This window comes from Vulpes lagopus, chromosome 11, assembly GCF_018345385.1.
Source record: "Vulpes lagopus strain Blue_001 chromosome 11, ASM1834538v1, whole genome shotgun sequence".
Classification (NCBI taxonomy): domain Eukaryota; kingdom Metazoa; phylum Chordata; class Mammalia; order Carnivora; family Canidae; genus Vulpes; species Vulpes lagopus.
In genome coordinates, this window is record NC_054834.1 from 48043479 (window position 1) to 48064302 (window position 20824).

At 47.0% G+C, this 20824-nt stretch overlaps 1 protein-coding gene and 1 pseudogene across 23 annotated transcripts in view; one reads left to right on the plus strand and one right to left on the minus strand.

The window, feature by feature from the left end:
- Positions 1–8033, minus strand: part of NFASC (neurofascin) — a 181112-nt gene extending 173079 nt beyond the window's left edge. For all 23 annotated transcript variants that reach the window (XR_005990680.1, XM_041774179.1, XM_041774161.1 and 20 more), the window contains exon 1: positions 7885–8033. Coding sequence is in view for 22 of the 23 variants with exons in the window: in XM_041774179.1 (XP_041630113.1) it covers positions 7885–7991 (107 nt within the window). In the remaining variant the exon portion in view is untranslated. The remainder of the gene's footprint in view (positions 1–7884) is intronic.
- An 11047-nt stretch (positions 8034–19080) lies between these two features.
- Positions 19081–19511, plus strand: LOC121472324 (annotated as a pseudogene).
- Positions 19512–20824: the final 1313 nt, after the last annotated feature.

Consider the following 20824-nt stretch of genomic DNA (forward strand, 5'->3'; position numbering starts at 1 on the left):
ACAGTGTCCAACACCTGACAGCAGTGTTAACTTCTCATTAATTATGTATAAGTCCAGATAGGCTCTGGAAAATAACAAAATGCATAATCTTTGGTGAAAGATTTGGTGAAGCCCCAAAATAAAACTTTGGCTAGTCTCACAGGTAGAAGTTCCAAGGGGACAGAGAACTGACTTAAAATTTCAGCTCAATATTACACTTCCTGTCAAAATCATAGTTATAATACCTCCTTGTGTTTAAAACCCTACTCTTGGGCAGCCTGGGTGGCTCAGCAGTTTAAGCACCTGCCTTCCGCCCAGGGCATGATCCTGGAGTTCCAGGATCAAGTCCCATGTCAGACTCCCTGCATGGAGCATGTTCCTCCCTCTGCCTGTGTCTCTGCCCCCCCCCCTCTCTGTCTATCATGAATAAATAAAAATAATAAAAAAATTTTAAAAAAAAATAAAATAAAACCCTACTCTCAAACCATTCAGTTTACAGACCTACACACAAAAAGAAATAAGGATGACTTTTCCTCTTTTGCACATGGAGACATTAAGGCCCAGAAATGTTTAACAACCGTTGTGTTGCAAATAAAGATCAAACTAGAATTAGAATCTAGTTAGAATAATTTCACTAACATAGGCAACATGCACACACAAGCACAGGCACACATACACATACTCAGAGTACTCTTATTAATATAAAGAGACAAGTTATGAAACTCACTGACCCTGGAACTGGAAGATTCCACTGAATATCTGCAAAAAATGCTACTGCCAAAGCAAATTGGCCAGCATCAGTAAAGAAGGAAGGAACTCTCACCGGGAAAAGTCCTTGGAATTGCTCTGCCAGCCATTCACTCTCATCCCAGAAAATCACAAGATCAGAGAATAAAACTTAGCATCTGGTCAATCCACCCCCGTTGGCCTAAACTAGATCCAGGACAGTGAGCTCAGCACATAAACCATCCTGTTTTAGGCCCTTCCCCAAGCTGGCCATGCTAAGTTTCCAGAAAAGGAAAGCAGGAAGACTCCAGCACAGCCAGATTAGAAGAGTAAAGACCCCAGCATTCAGGGTCCTCTCCAATTACATCTCCGTATTACATGCACCTACACCCAAGCCATACCATTTATTCATCCTGACTCAAAGACCGCCCCCCCACCCCCCCACCCCCCGCCCCGCCGCACATCCCTGCTCTTACTCCAGGAGTTCTGATTATTAAGTCTTCAAGTTTTGCTGTCTCAAGATCTCAAGTACTTCGTCTCACAAGAGGCTTTTCCAGATCACCCAAGCCCAACATAATCTCTTGCCAACTTTCTAGCACTTACTGTCTGGAATTAGCAATTGTTTGTTATATTTGAATGTATCTTTTCTTTCCTATTTAGGGAGGAGACAGGGTCTCATGAGCCTCCAGAAGTTGGTGCAATACTCCTTATGCACACAGGAGGTGATCAACAAATATTTGGTAATGATGATGACAATGATAGGACCTTCTCTGAAAGCACATCTGCCACTGAAGGACAGAAATAGAGGCCAATGGAAACAGCCCTAAAGGGAGCCCACATGGTGGACAACAGCTCACATAGCCTTCCTCCAACTCTGGGTACCTGGGCTTTCCTCATTCTATCTAGGACTGAATGGGAAATCCTCCCTTCCTACCCCTGAGCTGCTGATCCCAGGCTGTTTATCTCGTTAACTCTGTTTATTGTGATCCTGGTAAGAGGTTCTGAAGCCCTCCAAACCCCTCTCTAATTAAATTCATTAGAACAGATTGGGGCTTTCTTTCTGCATCTCAGAAAAATTAACAACACGATTAGCATCATAATGACAGGGAGAGGGGCTGCCAGGGAGGCCTTTCAGGAGGGGCTGGACCAGCCTGGGAGGGGATGAGTGAGGAGGAGCAGGTGAAGGAGAAGGCAGATGCTCAGGCAGCTGCTTCCCAGAGAAGGAAGCTGCAGGAGCCAGGAAGGGATGATAACAGCCCGAGGGGATGAGTCCACCAAACCCAAGCACTCTAACTTTCTCAAGGCATGACATTTGGGGGAAGAAGGACGGGACAAGAAATTAATCAATGATATAAATTCCAGAGACATGAGCTTCTGAGACAAGAGACATTGAGCAATCTTGTAGTTTTACAGGGTGAGAAACAAAATTAAGCTCTGTTAATGAGGGGGCCAGAAGTAAAACATAAGCCCCTCATGCTTTTCATGGTGGTGTCCTTTTCCTGTAGGATGTTACTGCAAGGACCTGGACTGAGCAGGCTCGATGAAACAGGTCACTTCTTTCTCAGAGAACCTGAACCCATCAGGTTTTTATTTATACACCTCATGGGTTCCCTCATCTAGAATACTCTCCTCTTCTACCAATTTTACCAATTCTTCAAGGCTCAACTCCATTCTCATCTCCTCTGTGAAAAGCAGCTAGCATTTGATGAGCATTTATTATCAGCCAGGTATTCTGCTGGGGCCTTCACTGCCTTATCACATTTAATCCTTACAACATCTCTGGGAGGTTCATATTAATATCTCCAAATTACAGATGGAAAAGCTGCAGCTCCTCAGCTAGTAAATGGAAGAACCAAGGTTTGATGTAAATCTGTCTGACCTCAAAGGCTGAGTAGTTTCTACTATGCATATCACTTCCCTTGACTCCAACAGTCATATTGAGGGATCACTCCTTCCTTTGAAGTTCTACTCTCCAGGGTCTGAAGACTTAATTACATACTGTTTTATATGATTCCTAAGAATTGTCACGTTTCTATTTATTTCCCCCATTTGAAAACAGGAACCATACTTCTGTATCCTTCAGGACATAGTAGGTACTCAAATATGCATGCTAACTAAGCCTTTCTAACAGATTTTCCTGGAGAGCCTTAGACCACTGGATAAAACATCTCAGGCTTTTATTTTTCCTCTCTTATAGAGGAGAGGTGCATAGGTTTTTTTTTTAAGATTTTTTTAAAATTATTTATTTATTCATGAGAGACACACACAGAGAGAGAGGAGAGGCAGAGACACAGGCAGAGGGAGAAGCAGGCTCCATGCAGGGAGCCTGACGCGGGACTCGATCCCCTGAGTCTCCAGGATCACGTCCTGGGCAGAAGGCAGGCGCCAAACCGCTGAGCCACCCAGGGATCCCCGGTGCATAGGCTTTGATGTCAAACAAATATAGGTTTAAATTCTAGCTCTGCAACTTACCTGTTCTACAATCTTAAATAACAACCTTTCTGAGTCTGCTTCCTTATCTATAAAACCACAATCCTATCAATACCTCTTTTTGTAGGATTAACCTTTATGAAGATTAAATGAAATGATGCATATAAAGCACATAGTAGAGTGCCTAGAACATAGCAAACAATCTATAATGATGACTATTATAGCACGACACTTCTATTTTTCTTGGTCTGCCTCAAGATCTAAGGAAAAGAGTTCTCGAGTTGACTGGCACAATCTGACTGGTGCCGTAAGTCAGCAAAGAAGTGCCTACTCAAGCACCCAGCATAGCAGTTAGCTCTCAGGGCCCTTCCCTACAGTCCCAAGGACCAGGCCATATACATCCAACATCTGCCCTTGCAGCTAGGTGTGGGCTCTAGCAGACATTCTGAGTAAATGCTCAAAAGCTTGACATCAAACTGCTCTGGCCAAAACAGGGTCTACCTAAATAGTGTGGTACAATCACTCCAGGTCCTACTGCCCACCATGACCCCTCAGTCATGCTCCTACAGTGTCAGGAACTCATCCACCCTCTCTTATAGCATTTCTTGTACTGAATTTTAATTTGTTTTCATTTTTGTCTCTCCAACTCACTCATACACCCAACATCAAGCACATTTCCTGGGATATATTCAAAGACTCGGGACACACTAATGAAATGAACTAAAATAAGTGTGTGGGGAAGAAGGGTGGTCCTCAGATAGATAAGGCTGAGTGTCTCTATCCTTGCATTCTTTCCCAGGTCAAATATGGATGTTCATGGTGACCTGTGTGTTTGAAGTTTGAGTATAACTTCAAAAACCTCCCCTGCCCACCATCAACCTCCCCTCCTCCATCTGGACTTCTCTGATGGCTCCCACCTGACTCCAACCTCCCCAGAACTCCAAGACTCTTCCCCACATATCAGAGCTTGTAATTTTCTTATTGATCTTATTTTTGAGCATGCATCTATGCATGTACTTGCTACTTTCCTATCAGATAGTTAGCTCCGGGAGGGCAGACCTTGGGCTTCTTTTCCTTTGACTCTAACATTCTAAGTACACCCAGACCACAATTTGCCCCTAAAATACAAGGGCTTAGGAGGCATATATGGGAGAGTTGAGTAGCCTTGATCTTGCCCCAGAGTTCCTCAGAGGTGCCCTGCCCCCATCAAGCTAAAGCAGCACCCAGTGAGGTTCAGCTGTGCAAGAAACATGTCCCTTCCCCTTGAAGCCAGGGATTTGGCAAAATCTTGCATCTCTTGGGACACCTGGGTGGCTCAGCAGTTGGGTGCCTGCCTTCAGCTCAGGTCATGATCCTGGGATCCGGGATCGGGTCCCACATCGGGCACCCTGTGAGGAGCCTGCTTCTCCCTCTGCCTGTGTCTCTTCCCCCTCTCTCTCTCTTAGTCTGTATCTCTCATGAAGGAATAAATAAATCTTAAAAAAAAAAAACCTTGCATCTCACCTCCTTCTCCTCCACCCTTTTCCTCAGTCAACTTCAGGGCCAGCTCTGACCTACCATTCTGGATAGCATCACCCAGCCCTCTTCCTGGTTCTGGAGGAGAGGGGCTGATACGACTGGAAAGAAAGATCCACTGCTCAACATCCTTGTCCAGATGTTCTCACTCAAGCTTATCTATGGTATTTGTCTGTTTACTTGTCTCTCTTTTCCATGACCCTGGAAGCTCTGAGAGACTAGACACTGTCTCGCTTTTCATCTCTACAATCCCGACACAGAGCAGAGCAGCACATTGCAGGGGTTCCTTAGTATTCACTAAATAAAAAAGTACGTAGTTGGCCTTAAATTCTTCCCACTTCCCTCTCCCCATGTCCTCCAGGCCAACCAGACTGAGGACTGAACTTCTCTGCTTCTTCCTTTCTGGTTTCCTAAGGATTTCTTTTTTCTAAAGACTAAGTGATGATCCTCACATCCCAATTCTTGGATGGTCTTGGAGGACAGTGGTGCCAAGGGAAGGGAACAAGATGCAACAACGGAATGATGGGAGCCTTGGAATTCTGTCTCTCAGTCACTGCAGCAAAAGGACCCTCCTCTGTACCTCCTCCTCAGATTCCAAACCCGAACTCTCCCCCACCCCCAGACATCAGCCACCTCCTCAATGTGCCCCTGAAAGAAGCAGCCCTGGAAGCCAATCTGCTTTGACCCATAGGGAGCTAGCTACATCTTACTCCAGCTCTCCCGGGGGAGCCAGCTCCTCTTTATATGTGCCTTGGTTTATCCCTGCCTAGCCTTTATGATGCCAAACAAGGGGTGTGGGGTGAGATTCATTGCACAAAACTGGCAAATATGTACATTGTTATCAGAATCCCCCACTGAAACCAAGCCCCAATCATGCATTTCAACAGCAGAACCTTAATCCAAGCAGCCCTCCAGGTGTTGCCTCCTCTTGGAACCAGGAAGTGCCACGGGAAGCTTCCCGCCCCACCCCCAATGATGGGAGGGGGCACAGAAAGATGACAAAGCAGAAGATAGCTATCCCCCTAGATGCAAGTGCACCCCTCCCCGTCCCCCCACCTTGCCCCCAGGCCAGGCAGTATCTAAGTCCCTTTTAGGGTTGTCACACAAGAGCTGAAGTCCAAACACTTGGATTTCTAAAGTGAGGGATCCTTACAGAAATGGGACAGAACCCATCAGCAATGTACGCTAACCTTCAGTTTAAGCCCTGGGGATTTAGCTGAGGTTTCCAAGACAGGAATTGGGCTGCCATTCCCTGTTTGAGGGGAAAACACAATTTATGGGGTTAAATGTGAGTCTCTTTCTTCATTTGTGTTATTCTCATTCTTTATCTACACACATACACAGCACACACACACACACACACACACACACACACACACACACACACTTTCAGGTGAATCCAAAAGGAAAGATATTAATCCCTCAGGAGCGTGACCAAAAAAAAAAAAAAAAGAGAGAGAAAACCCATCAGTTTCCTCCACACACACACACACAAAGAAATGTCAACTCAGTCAAGACAAAAGATTAGAATGACACCCCCCCCCCATTTCCTTCAATTCTTCCTGCAGTACAATTCAACGGGATCCAATCATCCCCAAACCAGAGGGGAGAAGAAGCCTCTGCCTTCCTTCTTCTCCCTGCTGCCCACTGCCACAGCTCATATGGCCCCCATCCCCAGGGGATTCCACTTGCCACACACGTTTCCCCTGGGCTTCTCCTACTTATGCCTCAAGTTTGGTGCATTCTGAACCTGCCAGGCTCTGGCCCCATACAAACAATTCAACTCCGGCCCAACCATGTCTCAAAGGCCTGCAGTCTGCCCTTGCTGGAGATTTGATCGGGCCCCAGCAGGGCTCACCACAGTTCCAAGGGTAGATAAGAAACACCAGGCCCTCATCCCAGGCAGGCTGGAAAGGGGCACTATCATCCATTCCTCCAGACCGAGGGAAGAGGCATCTCTGACCAACATGCACACACACACACAACCCACTGCCAAGTGCCAAGGAAGGAATCAGGAGCAGAACCTGGCTCAGGGTCGGAGAGGGGCTGCCATGGGGACCAGAGTCTAAGTGATTCAGCACTCTGCCCGCTCAGCCCAGCCCATGGGCCACACTCATGACAGCTTCTGATGCCAAAGTGCTGACTTGGGAGGCTGAGGAAGAATTCTCTCTAAAATCCAAAATTCTCCAACCCTCCAGTGGGGATCCATATCCAGGCCTTTGCATCGCAGGACTCAGAGCAAGACCAGGAAGAGGTCCTCAGCCATTCCCTTGGACCTTGACTCCTGCCCAACCTAGTTTGCCTGTGCTTAGCATCCCCTCCCCCAGTCCATCTAGGAAACAAACCTGAACAGCTAGGGGAAGAGGGTGGCCGAGGAGGCACATAAGAGGCCTGCTGACCCCCAGCACCTTGCATCCTCAAGCTATGAATTGGATCAAACATGCAGAAAGGGGTATGAGTGGATTCTGCAACCACGAGTACATTGGGCCTTCAGAGCCCTAGGCCTCCACAGACAGGGAAGGAGGGCCCTGTGGCAGGTGATGGGGCTCTGTACAAGCCCTGTAGCTACACAGAGCACCAGGAAGGGCAAGTGGGAAAGGTGATGGGTGGTGGGCCAGCTAACAGCCAAGGAGGGGAAGACGGGGTTCTTGAGAGAGACTATGGTTCAGGAGGAAACCAAGAGGCAGCTGGGAAGGGCCTGGGACAGAATGTGTAAGGGGGACCTGGGGAGGACAGAAACTGAGGGAGCAGAGACGGCCACAGGGAGTGATGGGGATGTAAGGTGGCGACCAGGACAGGGGAGGCCAAGGAGAGGGGCTGATGTGTGGGGTAGGAGAGATGGAAGGGATGGAGTCATTCAAAGTAGGGTGAGGAGGTAAACAGGTATAGGGGCAGGGCTGTGGAGGAGGCAGGGACAGAAGGCAAGGGGAAGAGGTCGAGGATGCAGGAAGGGGGAGGGGATGCGGCCAATGAGACGGAAAGGGTGTTGGGGTGGGCAGGGGGCTGGGAGCCGAACGGGGCTGGGCCCGGATGTCCACACAACAGGATGGATTCGGAGCAGGTGCCGGTGTGGAGACGAGAAGGGACGGGGATGTGGGCGGAGGGGGATGGGGACAGGTCGGGGATGCAGACGGGCGGAGCGGGGCGGGAACAAGGAGGTGTCGCTAGATGGGTCTCCGTGACCCCCCCCGCCCCCGGCCGCACCGCATCTCCCCGGTATCCGCGCTCGCCTACCTGCGAGGGCGCGGGCTCCGGCCCTGGGCGCAGTCGGTGCTGTCCGCCGCCGGCGCCGCCGCTGCCCCCGCCGCCCCCGCAGCGCCGCTCGCAGCCAGCCGCCGCATTAGGGCAGAGACCGGCCCGTGCGCGTCCCCGGGCGGCCGGCGCGCCCCCGCCCCTGCGTGCGCGTCCCCGCGCCCCTCCCTCCGCGCGCCCCTGCCCCTGCGTGCGCGCCCCCGCGCCCCTCCCTCCGCGCGCCGAGAGGGACCCGGGCGAGGAGCGGGAGGATGCTCGGGCGCCGCCCGCCCGGCGCGTCGGGGAGCGGCTCGCGGGGCCTGCGCGGGGGAGACGCTCCCGCTCCCTCCTCCCGGCCGCCCGGGGGCGGTGAAAATGGGCCAAAGTGAAGGCCCACGGGGTCACGTTTCGTCCCGCGTAGGCCCCTGCACCATCGGGCTGTGACTTCCTGGAGACAGAAATGTGTCGGAGAGCTTGCGTTCCCAGGGACGCTTGTTGATTGAAGAAGTGTCGGATCCGGAATTGGGGATGGAAGAAAGTTGCGATTCCTGCTGCCCTAGCGTGGTGGTTTAAAAAGGGGAGATCTCGGGATCCCTGGGGGCGCAGCGGTTTGGCGCCTGCCTTTGGCCCAGGGCGCGATCCTGGAGACCCGGGATCGAATCCCACGTCGGGCTCCCAGTGCATGGAGCCTGCTTCTCCCTCCGCCTGTGTCTCTGCCTCTCTCTCTCTCTCTCTCTGTCTGTCTCGGTGTGACTATCATAAATACATAAACATTTAAAAAAATAAACAACAAAAAAGGGGGAGATCTCTTTCTGCCCTGTGTGGCCTCAGGTCCTGTCCCAGACCTGAGAGAGGGTGAAGACGTCCAAAGACTGGGAGGCCGCAGATCTGTGCTAGACCTGGTGCTAAGTCTCTCACGAGTGTCCTCCACTGAAGACAGACAAGTTGATTGGATGATCCCTTCACCCCCCTTCTAGCTCCACAGGGAGAATACATCGGGTCCTGCAAACACACAGAGATCTAACTATAGTTATCAGCCAAATCAGTGGAAAGATTTGAATTGAGGAATCAAAAAACCTTACACCTGGGAGCTTCTCGTCTGACCCCTCATCCCGAACCACAGTTCCCTGCACACTTGCTTCTGAAGTCTTATTCAAGGCCACATTCCGCTGTCTTCTCTGTTCCCACGGTTCCTGCCGTCACTATCTTCCCTGAACTGTAACCCGCTGCCCGCCTGTCTCCCTTCCAGCCTGTGGGTTGTGCGAGAGCCGGAATGCGTCTTGCCCCCATGCTCTCCCAGCCCTAGCACAGAGTAGGAGCTCCATAAATACTTGCTGGAGGGAGGAGTGACTGCAAACGGTATACAGAATCCTCCGGGTAACTGACAAAATGTTCCGCTCTTCCCTTGGCTGCAGTCGGAGCTATGGGATAAAGACTATGTCATGGGAAATGGAAAGGTCCATATGGCAGGGCCTGAAAGCATAGCTGCCTGTGGACGTCAGGGATCGTGGGCAAAAGTTTCTATAGGATCCCTGTCTATATAAACAATCTGATTTCACCCAAAATCTTTTCTCAGCAGGATTCCAGCAGCCTAACCTCACACAATCCTGTGAATGAAATAGTGCACCCTCCTAGAGGCCCTGGGATGTATCAGTCAGCCCTGGCACTTCTGGGGGTGTCTGGTCAACCTCTTTGGGGAGAGGCAGGAGGGAATGTACATGGTTGAAAAATTCTCTGAAGGGGAAAATCTGGAAACAGGGGAGCCCCATCCAGATGACACGACTGATCCCAGGGGGTCCCAAGCACTGGGGGGGGGTCACTTAGAGACCTTAGAGGAAGGTGCTTCAAAGCACCAGGGCCCCTCAGGCCTACTGGACCCAGGGCAGGACCCCCCTCTCTTCCTTACCAGAAGTGTCCATGTAGCTGGCTCAGTGGGGAAAAGAAAATAATTTTCCTTTTCTAAGCACTTATTGTATGTCAGCCACTGGGTTTCTTGAATGTACCAGTCACTTGCCTTTTACAGCTTTAGGAGGCAGATATTTTATAGACCATATTGCACAGTGGCTGTGGCATCAGCTCTAGAGGCAGACTGCTGGTGTCCAAATCCCACCTCCACCACATCAGGTCTGGGTCGACTTGGGCAATTTACTTGTTTTCCTTTTATTTCTTTAAAAAATATCATTAAAGTCACACAAGCATGTAGCAGAATCAGAGTCAAATCATCCTATGAGTTTTCTTATAAAATATATTTCCCTCATGCTCCGCCCTCCCCAGAAGCCATCACTTTCAACTCTTTTGAGCTGTTTCTTTGGCTCTTTTCCTTCCTATCTCTAAATAACATGCTAAATTGCTACTTCTTCCTTCTGGTTCAAGCATTATCTCTTGATGAATAGTGAAAACCCTAGAGAAGACTCCTTCAGCTCTACCTTCATCTCGCACCTTCCTGTCCCCTTCCCTACCTCCCAATTTAGTCACATCACTCGATATTGGTTATATCAAAGAAAGTTTATTATGATGACTTAAATCCCACTCACAACTGACCTTTTCATTTCCTGCAAACTTTTTCGGTTTTTTGGGACTTAATAATTATCATGTTTTGTTTACTTGTTTTATGTACAGTAATTATAATTCAACTCTAAATTCTCCATCAATTGTCTCTATCCCTATGTTCAGAACTATCAGAGATTCTATCAATTTTATCTCCTTGAAGATTCTCTCTGGAGCTTTTTGACAGGTTCCAATCTCTGTTGGTTTCCCTGTGCCCAGGACACTGTTATTGACCTTGTCAAGCTCAATTTCTTCATCCATAAAATAGGGATAATTATATTACCTCATAGAGTTGTTGTGAGGATAAGCAAAATAATTCATGTAGCACAGTATTTGTCATGTAATAAAGATTCAATAAATATTGCCTTATTTTATTTGAGAGGAGAAAACCAAAGCGCAAGTAACCTGCCCAAGTAATGTTTCAAAGCAGATGTGTCTGAAAACTCCTACATAAAATCCCTTCATTATTTTAGAATGGGCCCTAAAAGTCTTAGATTTATGATGTTAGAATCTTCCAATATGGTCAAGTTGGAGAAACACAGGATTTTCCAAGAAAGTCCTGGCTGACCAGCAGGATGAATGTGGGCAGATCACCTAACCCCTCTATAACTTTTTTTTTTAAGATTTTATTTATATATTCATCAGGGACACACAGAGAGAGGCAGAGACACAGGCAGAGGGAGAAGCAGGTTGCATGCAGGGAGCCTGATATGGGACTCGATCCTGGGACTCCAGGATCACGCCCTGGGCCAAAGGCAGGTGCTAAACCGCTGAGCCACCCAGGGATCTCCCCTCTATGACTTATTTTTCCCATTTGTAAAGTGGGGAGAAAGCGAGGACCAAGGAGATAAGACACTTTGTGCCCTGCACAAATGTTAGTTACTACCCAAACTTCTCTTTCTTTCGTTCATTTTTTTTAAACATCTGAGAAAACCAAGTCCTAGAGAGAAGATCACACAGATAGAAATCATGCAATGATTTGGTGGTTCAAACTGAACTAGAGCTCATATTTCATGGCCTCAGTGTAAAGAAGTAAAGTACAGGCCTGACGGGAGTGTGAGGCCCCCAGATGCCCAGATGCAGTGGAGGTAGATGTTTCCTAGGCCTCGGTGTCCCCAGCCACTGGCCTGCCCTGAGCAGGGTACATCACCTGCTGGCGATGGATGCCCAGGATGAAGACAGGCCTGGATCTGGTACAGGCTGTTCTGCTAGCATGTCAGGAATAGAACCTCTCAGTGCCAACAACAGACAGTGCTTGCTTTTTTCTTTCCAGACATTCATCTGGCCTTCCTGCTTCCTCTACTTCCCTGAGTTTGTATTTCAAGTTCTGGCTGAAACCCCAGCGGGCATGGACTCTTTTGACCCTGGACCTGAAACTGCACTCACTGTGTCCTGTCTCCTGGTGAATGGCAAGACACCAATGACTTTCACATCCCCTAGCATCTCATTGCCCCCAGTCGATGGCACAAGCCCTGCCTAATCCTGGGCTCAGGCGAAGAGAAAGCCTCCATGCACTGAGTCTCAGATGCAGTAGGATTCTGGGCATGCACAGGGTTGGTGGAAACTGAGGGACAGGGCCGGGCTTCAGTGTGTCTGTTATGCCCTCCAAGCCACCCTCTTGCACATGGTACCCAGAAGGTATGGGGCAATAGGTTCCATGCATTTTGGATAGAGATTTAACTTGATGCAGGCTTTAGGGAGAGTGTTTGGCAGTACCATCAGGACTCTGAATGGTCATATTACCCCATCAGTGCCACCTCTAAGAATCCAGACTGTAGAAACACTGCACAAGTCACAAAGATGTATCTGCATAGGGATGTTCACTGTAGCCCATCCAGAGGGCAATGATCTGACATGTTGTCTTGATTTGTGCAATGAAGAGGTATGGAGCCCACTCAAAAAATAAATAAATTTAAAAATAAATAAATAAATCACATATATCTTTTCAAAAGAAGAACAGCTTAATAACATGTGGGGTTAAAAAAAAATAACATGTGGGATATTACCCTTTTCCAGTGGAAAATCAGTTGGTGTAAGGGGTGTGAAGAAGAGGAAAGAGAAGATGATATCCTGGGCCAGTTTAGGAGACTAGAACCAATCGCCTGGAGGATATCAGGTAGGACCTAATTTTCATTGAAGCCTTTCACATACAAGGTCCTTTACATCTGTCATATCACTTAGTTGTCACAAAAACCCAGTAAGATCGGTGGTCATTATGTCCAGTGTGCTAATGAGGAAAGAGAGGCCCAGTGAGGCTATAAAATCTCAACATCACACAGATGAGATGTGCTAAAGGATTAACCTTGCCCGAAGAGAAGCCTGGCCTTGTCCTTGGCTTCTGGGAGGTCATCTCTGAACCCTAGGGATATTCCGCCTGACGAGAGTGTCTTTACCTGGGGGCCTGAGGCCACACTAGGTAGTCTATGCTAACAAAGGGATTTACAGTGGGGGCTTCGGGCATGCATCAGCTCAACCTCCGGAGAGGCTGGAAAGGAAGGTTAGCTACATGGGTGGTCAGCCACGTCTATATGACTGAGCCTCATAAAGACTCTGGACACTATGGCTTGGGCGAGCTTCCATGGTGGGCAACACTCTGTGCACACCATCAGACATTGCTACTGGAGTGCAGTCCTGTCTCCATGTCTCCATGGGGAGAGGACAACTGGAAGCTCTGCAGATGGAGCTCTCCTGAACTCTGCTTCATGTGCCTCTTCTCCGGGCTAACCTAAATCTGTATCCTTTTGCTGTAATAAAACATAACTATGGGTATTGTGGCTTCCAGTGAGTTCTGTGTATTCTACTAGCAGATTAGAGGTCAAGAGTTGTCTTGGGAATGCCCAAAATTTCAAGTAATGTCAGAAGTGAGGGTGGTCTTGGAGGCTGCTGCTAACTAAAGATAGCAAAGGGTAGAATTGGAATTTGCACAAAGATCTCAGAGACTCCAGAGTGTGCCCTCCTCCCAGTTCACCACACTCTTTTACACTGACCCACATTGGACAAGTGCTGAAGAGAAGACATTCTAGCACCAAGAGGAAGAGCCAGAACAGTGTGATGACCACACCAGTGACAGCAAGGGTGTCGGATGAGAATATAGGAAAGCAAACTGAATAGCATGCTCAAAGGGAAAATAGGAGGGGTACCTGGGTGGCTCAGTTGATTAAGTGCCTGCCTTCAGCTCAGGTCATGATCCTGGGGTCCTGGGATTGAGCCCTGGGTTGGAGAGTCTGCTTTTCTCTCTCCTTCTTACTCTGCCCCTCCTCCCTAGTCGTGCTCTTGCTGGCTCTCTCTGTTTTTCTCAAATGAATAAATAAAAAAATCTTTAAAAAGGAAAATAGAAGGAGCAAATTTCAGAAAGTTCCTGGAATCTGTGTCCCTCACAATGTAGGAAGGCAGGAAAGCAGGTGCAGAAAAAAGCTGATGGGGGAAGCAACCAGGGAGCCCTGGTCCCTTATAGATATTCCAAGAAGCTAGAAGCCATGATATAGACAAGACTCTCCTCTTGTATGCCTCAGCATCTCCTCCCTGCTCCCTATAGGCCAAGAGGGAGGATCACATTTCAATTTATATATAGAATTGAGGGAAGGAGAGACTGGCCTTGATCCTTTTCCCATTTGGCCACACCACGGTGCTGGTGGTCAGCAGCAGCAGCACACATATGGAGACCTCATGTTTCCCACAATCCCCCATTGCCCCTACATTCAGCACATTCCTAGGTACTTAGCCTTTTCTGCCCCCATCCAGCTGGAGAGTGTCTTTCCACTTGCTTTCCCACTTTCTGCTTTGGGATTAAAAAATAAATAAAAAATAAACTCTGCTTTGGATTAGCCTCCTGTCCTGCTCTGCACTGCTGAGGGCAGAACTGAGCTTCTGGTCACCAAACTGTTGGCTCCCAGATGCAGAGCCTCCCCCAAGTATGTGGAATTAGTCTTCTACCATAGGCAGGCAAAATTCTATTCCCAGTAGACTGGGCAGTAAACAAGGAGGTAGGTAGAGAGGAAGAGAGACCTCAGAATAGCAAGTAGCCAGCCCCGAGACTAGGCACGTGTCTTAGCCCAGTCCCTGCTCCAAGATTGAAGCAATGGAGCCACCCTGGTGCCTACTTTTACACAGGGCACATTTCTCCCTTTAAAACTATCTGCAATGATCATTTGGGGGCAAATTTCATCCGCATCAATGCATTAGAGGGAGAAGGATTTTTAGAGCTGTTCTCTACTGCAGTAGAAGGCTCCCCACCTGTTTACCAGTAATAGTAGGGAAATCGGATATTTCTCTCCTACTTCCCATCAGCAGAAGACAAGCTCAGCTTCAGACTCTTTCACTCTATATATGAAACTTTGGTTTTCCGGAGGCCTGTAAGGGCTGATTTTCCAGCAAGTTGCTTTCTGACCCAGTCTCCAAACAACTGGAATGAACGCAATCCCTCCTCAGCTGGAAAATCCTGACATTCAGAAAACCCTTGTCAAAATAGCTTTATCTTAAAATGAAAAAAATTACAATTAAAATTTTAAAAAGGGATGCCTGGCTGGCTCAATCCGAAGAGCATGTAACTCTTGATGTTGGGGTCATGAGTTTGAGCCCCACATTGGGTGTACAGATTCGCTAATAAATAAAACTTTAAAAATTTTAAAGAGCTTTTTCTTTTGTAGTTGCCTTGCAAACCTATTTGTATGAGTAGTCTTCAGAGTGATTATACACTGCTAACCACAAAGGCATCCATGCCATTATGATCAAATAGTTAAAATATATTTAACAACTTCTTTTCCTGAATGCTCTCAATCATTTTAACTTTGTGGTATACTACTATTTTAAGACCCAGCTTAAACATAACTCCTGTGGAAAAAATTCTCTCCTGCCAGAACCAGCCTCTCCTCTGGGCAGCAGTGCACACAATAAATGCTCCTTCCCTGCGCTCATCACACCATGTTTCCTTATAGGTGTGTCTCCCCTGCTAGCCTGGAAGTTTCCTGAGAGCAGGGAATCCTATATCCACAGAGCCTAGTGCTGAAGCTCCAAAAATATTTGTTGAATGGGTGAATAAATGTACGGATAAAAGCAGAACTGGGGCAGAACTGTTGTGGAGGTGCCTGGGGGTTCCGTGGTTAGTCATCCGACTCTTGATTTTGGCTTGGGTTTGATCTCGGGATCTGGGTTTGAGCTCTGCGGCAGGCTCTGCATTCAGTGGGGGAGCCTGCTTGAGATTCTTTCACTCTGCCTCCCACCCCATGCGTGCTCTGGAGCACAGACTCTCTCTCAAATTAGTAATCTTTTTTTTTTTTAACAGAGTTGTGAACATAGATTGTAATGTAGTTGTGAACATAGGGTGTAGTGATGGTAGCCAGTAGCCACATGTGGCTATTTAAATTTAAATTAACTAAAATAAAAAATTGTTCGGGGATCCCAGGTTTGGCGCCTACCTTTGGCCCAGGGCGCGATCCTGGCGACCTGGGATCGAATCCCACGTCGGGCTCCCAGTGCATGGAGCCTGCTTCTCCCTCTGCCTATGTCTCTGCCTCTCTATCTTTCTCTCTCTCTATCATAAATAAACAAAAAAATTAAAAAAAAAAAAAAAAGAAAAAAAAATTGTTCAAAATGGGTCATTCAAAGTACCTTCCTACAGGCGGTGCTGTGCTACTTGCTGGTCAAATAATTACACAGACATTTATAGTCCAAGACAGGCATGAGACCATCTAGAAGCACACCATAGGGCAGCCCGGGTAGCTCAGCGGTTTAGCGCCGCCCTCAGCCCAGGGCCTGATCCTGGGGTCCCTGGATCGAGTCCCATGTCAGGCTCCCTGCATGGAGCCTGCTTCTCCCTCTGCCTCTCTCTCTCTCTCTCTCTCTCTCTCTCTGTCTCATGAATAAATAAATAAAATCTTTTTTTAAAAATAGAAGCACACTATAAAGAATGCTTCCTTGAATAAATATGGGTTAAATGAAGTAAACAGATTATGATCAGGTTGTCAAATATATAAAAACTGAACAGACCAAAGGAAAAAAAAATATAAAGAACCTGGCCATCCTTACAGCCTGAAAACTAATGTGTTTCCCTACTTATGTTTGAAATAGACCTTATTTTTCTAGAATTATTTCTTAGAGAAATACACATAGTAGCCAGAAATAACCATGTTGGCTATGGAAACATAGCCAAAGAAAATATTTGTCTTCATGTAGCAAACATAAAATCTCACTAAGGTGGCGGCCACTGATTTTCTGGGCAAGGTAAGATTTACAGTGGTCTTCCATGTTGTTTCCATAAACCATTGCAATGTCCCATCCACTGCAACATTTCAACCTCCAAACTATCTTTCAGGCTCTACCTCTATACACCGCAAATGTATAAATGTCCAGTGACCATGTGTCTCCGTTTTCTAACAGGAAAATGTGGTTTCTGTGTCTCTCCATCCTGTCCATCTCCTATGGGCTATAATTTTACTCTGCCAAGGGAACTATACATCTGAATGGTTAAAAGTATTCCCTTCTGTACCAGACCAGATTCAGCAGGCCGGGGAGAAACAGACGAGGCTTCACCTGTAGTTTATAGCGAGCCAAGGGCCCTGTACTCCAGACCCTGGGTTCCTCTGTCTCTGCCCCATCCCCCACCCCGCTCCTCACCCCCAGCACAATTCCTGCTGGCTGCCAGTGCTGGGAGCCAGGAGGTAGCAGCTGAGAACCTGGCCTGTGAGCCAGGCCACCCTCAATTAATTTATCTTATTAATGCCAATTTATTAGCACAGAACCCCTGGGAGGTGAGCAGGAGGGCGTTTTAAATAAGCATCTGCATTTCCTGTCTGCAAGCTTTACACCTGAGCTCCATGCTCAGCCAGGCCCGAGATGGGTGGTCTTCTGCCTCCCACCTCCTCCGGGTGGGTGGCCCCAGGAGAGCAGATCTGACTGGGCAGGTGAGACAGTGTGTGCTTCTCAATACAAGATTTGTCACAACTTCACCAGTGTTTGTGCAGGCTTCTGGGTAGGCGCCCTCTAAGAGTTTACTTATGACAAAGAATTTGTCTAACAAATAACAATGGCTTTGTAAATACAATAGCCTTAGTAATTAAATCTTCCTCTAAAGACTTCAAATGGACTAACTTCTTCAAGTTCTTAAGTGTTAGGAGCTGGAGAAAAGGCCATCTTCCTGCTAGGGAAGTTCCTGGCTCGGAAAGAGTCTTATCATTCACTTTGTCTTTGAGGTTGGGGCCTAAAATAAGCAGTGCCACACGCTTTCAGACACAAGAGTGCATTATGAATGAATGGATAAATGGCCATAATTTAACATTATTCCAAGCACCTGAGAAGTTTTCATGGGCCATGGGCTCTTTTTTGTTTCATAGAGACAAAGTACCATGACCAACCAGGTAGGTCTTACCTGCAAAGATGTGTGTTTGGTAGAAGAGAAGACACCCCCCACTCCACTCCCTATCCCTCTGCCCCACAGTGTTTCCGCCCTCACTAACACCCTGCTTTAAAAATTCCAAGAACCAAAAAAAAAAAAAAAAAAATTCCAAGAACCAACTGGGTGCCTGGCTGCTCAGTCAGTGGAGCACGCAACTCTTGATCTCGGGGTTGTAGGTTTGAGCGTCATGTTGAGCATAAAGATTACTTAAAACTAAAATCTAAAAAAAAAAAAAAAAAAAAAAAAATCCAAGGGGCACCTGAGTGGCTGTCAGTTTAGTGTCTGACTGCTGATTTTGGCTCAGGTCATGATCTCAGTCTTCTGGGACTGAACCCTATATCAAGCTCTGCACTAGGTGGGGAGTCTGCTGAAGATTCTCTCTCTACCTCTCCTTCTTTTCTTTAAGATTTTATTTGTTTATTCATAATAGATATATATATAGAGAGAGGCAGAGACACAGGCAGAGGGAGAAGCAGGCTCCACGTGGGGAGCCTGACGCGGGACTCGATCCTGGGACTCCAGGATCATGTCCTGGGCCAAAGGCAGGCACTGAACCACTGAGCCACCCAGGGATCCCTCTCTCCCTCTCCTTCTGTCACTCCCTATGTTTGTGCACATACTCTGTCTCTAAATGATTAAATAAAATCTTTAAAACAAATCCAAAACAAACACCACCCCTCTCCTTGTCCAGAAAGAACCTTCTTTTAAACAGGCATGTGACCATTGTGTGCATTTTTTGTGTGTTGGGGGAGAATGGGTTGGCATGAAGCAGTGATGTGCTGGTAAATTTTTAATAATTGGTCCACTAAGAAAAAAGAGAAGCCCTGATTTGTAACATTTTCCAGTTTCTGTGATGTAAATTCTCCCACTACGGTCAATTTCAAGGTGCCTAAATAAATAAATAAATAAATAAATAAATAAATAAATAATTTCAAGGTGCCAACATGAGGAGGTTATTGAGCAGGGAGTTGGGAAAAGATGTGCCGCAACTCACCATTATATAATATTTCCACCATATCAATACAATAGATGTAAATAACCTCAAGATCATAGAGAGCACTTTAAAATGCACCTGAAAAATTAGGAAATGATGAGTTTTGAACTATTTCTTACTACGTGTTTAATAGAATTATTTAATTCTATCACATAATTTAATTTTTCCTAATGGCTGCGTTTCACAACCAGCTTGCAAAGTTCTTAAAAATTTAGCAATGGGGCTTCCAGTCGGCGTGGCCCTGCGCGCGGTGACCGGCCTCCGAGTGTCCCGCTTTCCAGGTAACATGGCTAAAAGCTTACGGAATAAGTGGAAAAGGAAGATGAGTGTGGAAAAGAGAAAAAAGAATGCCCCAAAGGAACTCAGCAGACTTAAGAGTATTCTTCAAATGGATAGTGATGTTTTAATGAAAGATGTTCAAGGGATAGCCACTGTGGTGGTACCCAAACATTGTCAAGAGCAAACTTAGTGTGTAGTACAAGATGAAAAAGATGACATGAAAATGGGGACTGAAATTAAGAGAAACAGAAAGAGCCTTATAGACCAGCATGGACAGTACCCCATATGGATGAACCAGAGGCAAAGGAAAAGGCTAAAGGCAAAGCGAGAAAAAGGGAAGGGGAAAAGCAAAGCCAAAGCAGCAAAAGCAGCGAAGGGTTTGGCTTGGTAGACTCTTAAACACCTGAAAAATCCTACACGGGACTGGTCTTTGATTAGAATGTATACACGGATTTCAACTTCACCAAATGAAGACTTGGTTTCCGTATTTAACTTGGCCTTGTTCTTCAATTCAAACCCAACTTAACTCCTCAAATTTCTTTTGGGAGCTTGAATAAAATATTTTTTTGATGAATGAAAGCTACACTGATATTTTAACTGGATGCTGTCCATTGTGCAGGGATTCTCAGACATCACTATTCTACCAAGTGCTATGGTGGTTGTAACTGGTCTTAGTAAAGATTTTTAAAAGAAGATATACTGACATATTTGAGGTAATTCTGGTTTAGAGAAAACTTTTACACAATTTAAAGTATAAAGTCAGTGGATCTTTTAAGTACTACTTGTTTGGAGTTTTGATTTTGTTTAATTGAGAATAAAAGATATTTTTGTCTGAAAAAAAAAAAAGATTTAGCAATGGGCCCTTATGAACTGCCACAGGCTGGCTCTGGCTTCCACCCTGAGGCCACTCAGCCACACATTTGTGTCCTCACTGTTGCCACTTCCCAGCTTAGAGTTCCTATTTCCTGGCTCCCACAGCAACCTCAGTGAGGTCAGTATGTTAGCCTGTTTTACAGAAGAGGAAGCCAGATGTGTTAGACGGTGGTACTAACTGTGCATACCCACCTTAGTGGCTGGTGCTCCCACCCCAGCCTCCGTGAGTGTGGCAAAAATGAGGAAGGCTCATGCCTGTGTCCTCTGGGAGCCAGCTCAGGCTGATGGGAGTGCCTTTCTCTGAGATGCCTGCAGGTCACAATGGCCAACAGCTCACGTAGGGTCCAAAGCCTGGCCCTTTGCTCAGGAGGACTCTGCTGTGGTATGAATTACACCCAGAGCAGCTGTGAATGAGGCCCAGTCTTAAACAAGTTTGTTTTTTTTTAAAAAAAGATTTTATTTATTTATTTATTCATGAGAGACACACACACAGAGAGAGGCAGAGATACAGGCAGAGGGAGAAGCAGGCTCCATGCAGGGAGCCTGACATGGGACTTGATCCCAGGTCTCCAGGATCAGGCCCTGGGCTGAAGGCGGCACTAAACCGCTGACCCACCTGGGCTGCTCAAGGCCCAGTCTTCACCTGAAACACAGCCTGGCTTGGCAGCTTCCTCTTTGGCATGCTCCCCACATTCCCTTTCTCTGAAGGCCCTCCCTCCATGTGCCATATGCATCTGAATTCCTGTCTCAGGCTCTACTTCTAGAGAACTTGACCAAAGACATAAAGCCTCAGAGAGACTTCCCTGACTTTCTGCTTTCCCAGAGCAAAACGAACTCAGGACTTCTGATTCCCAAGAAAG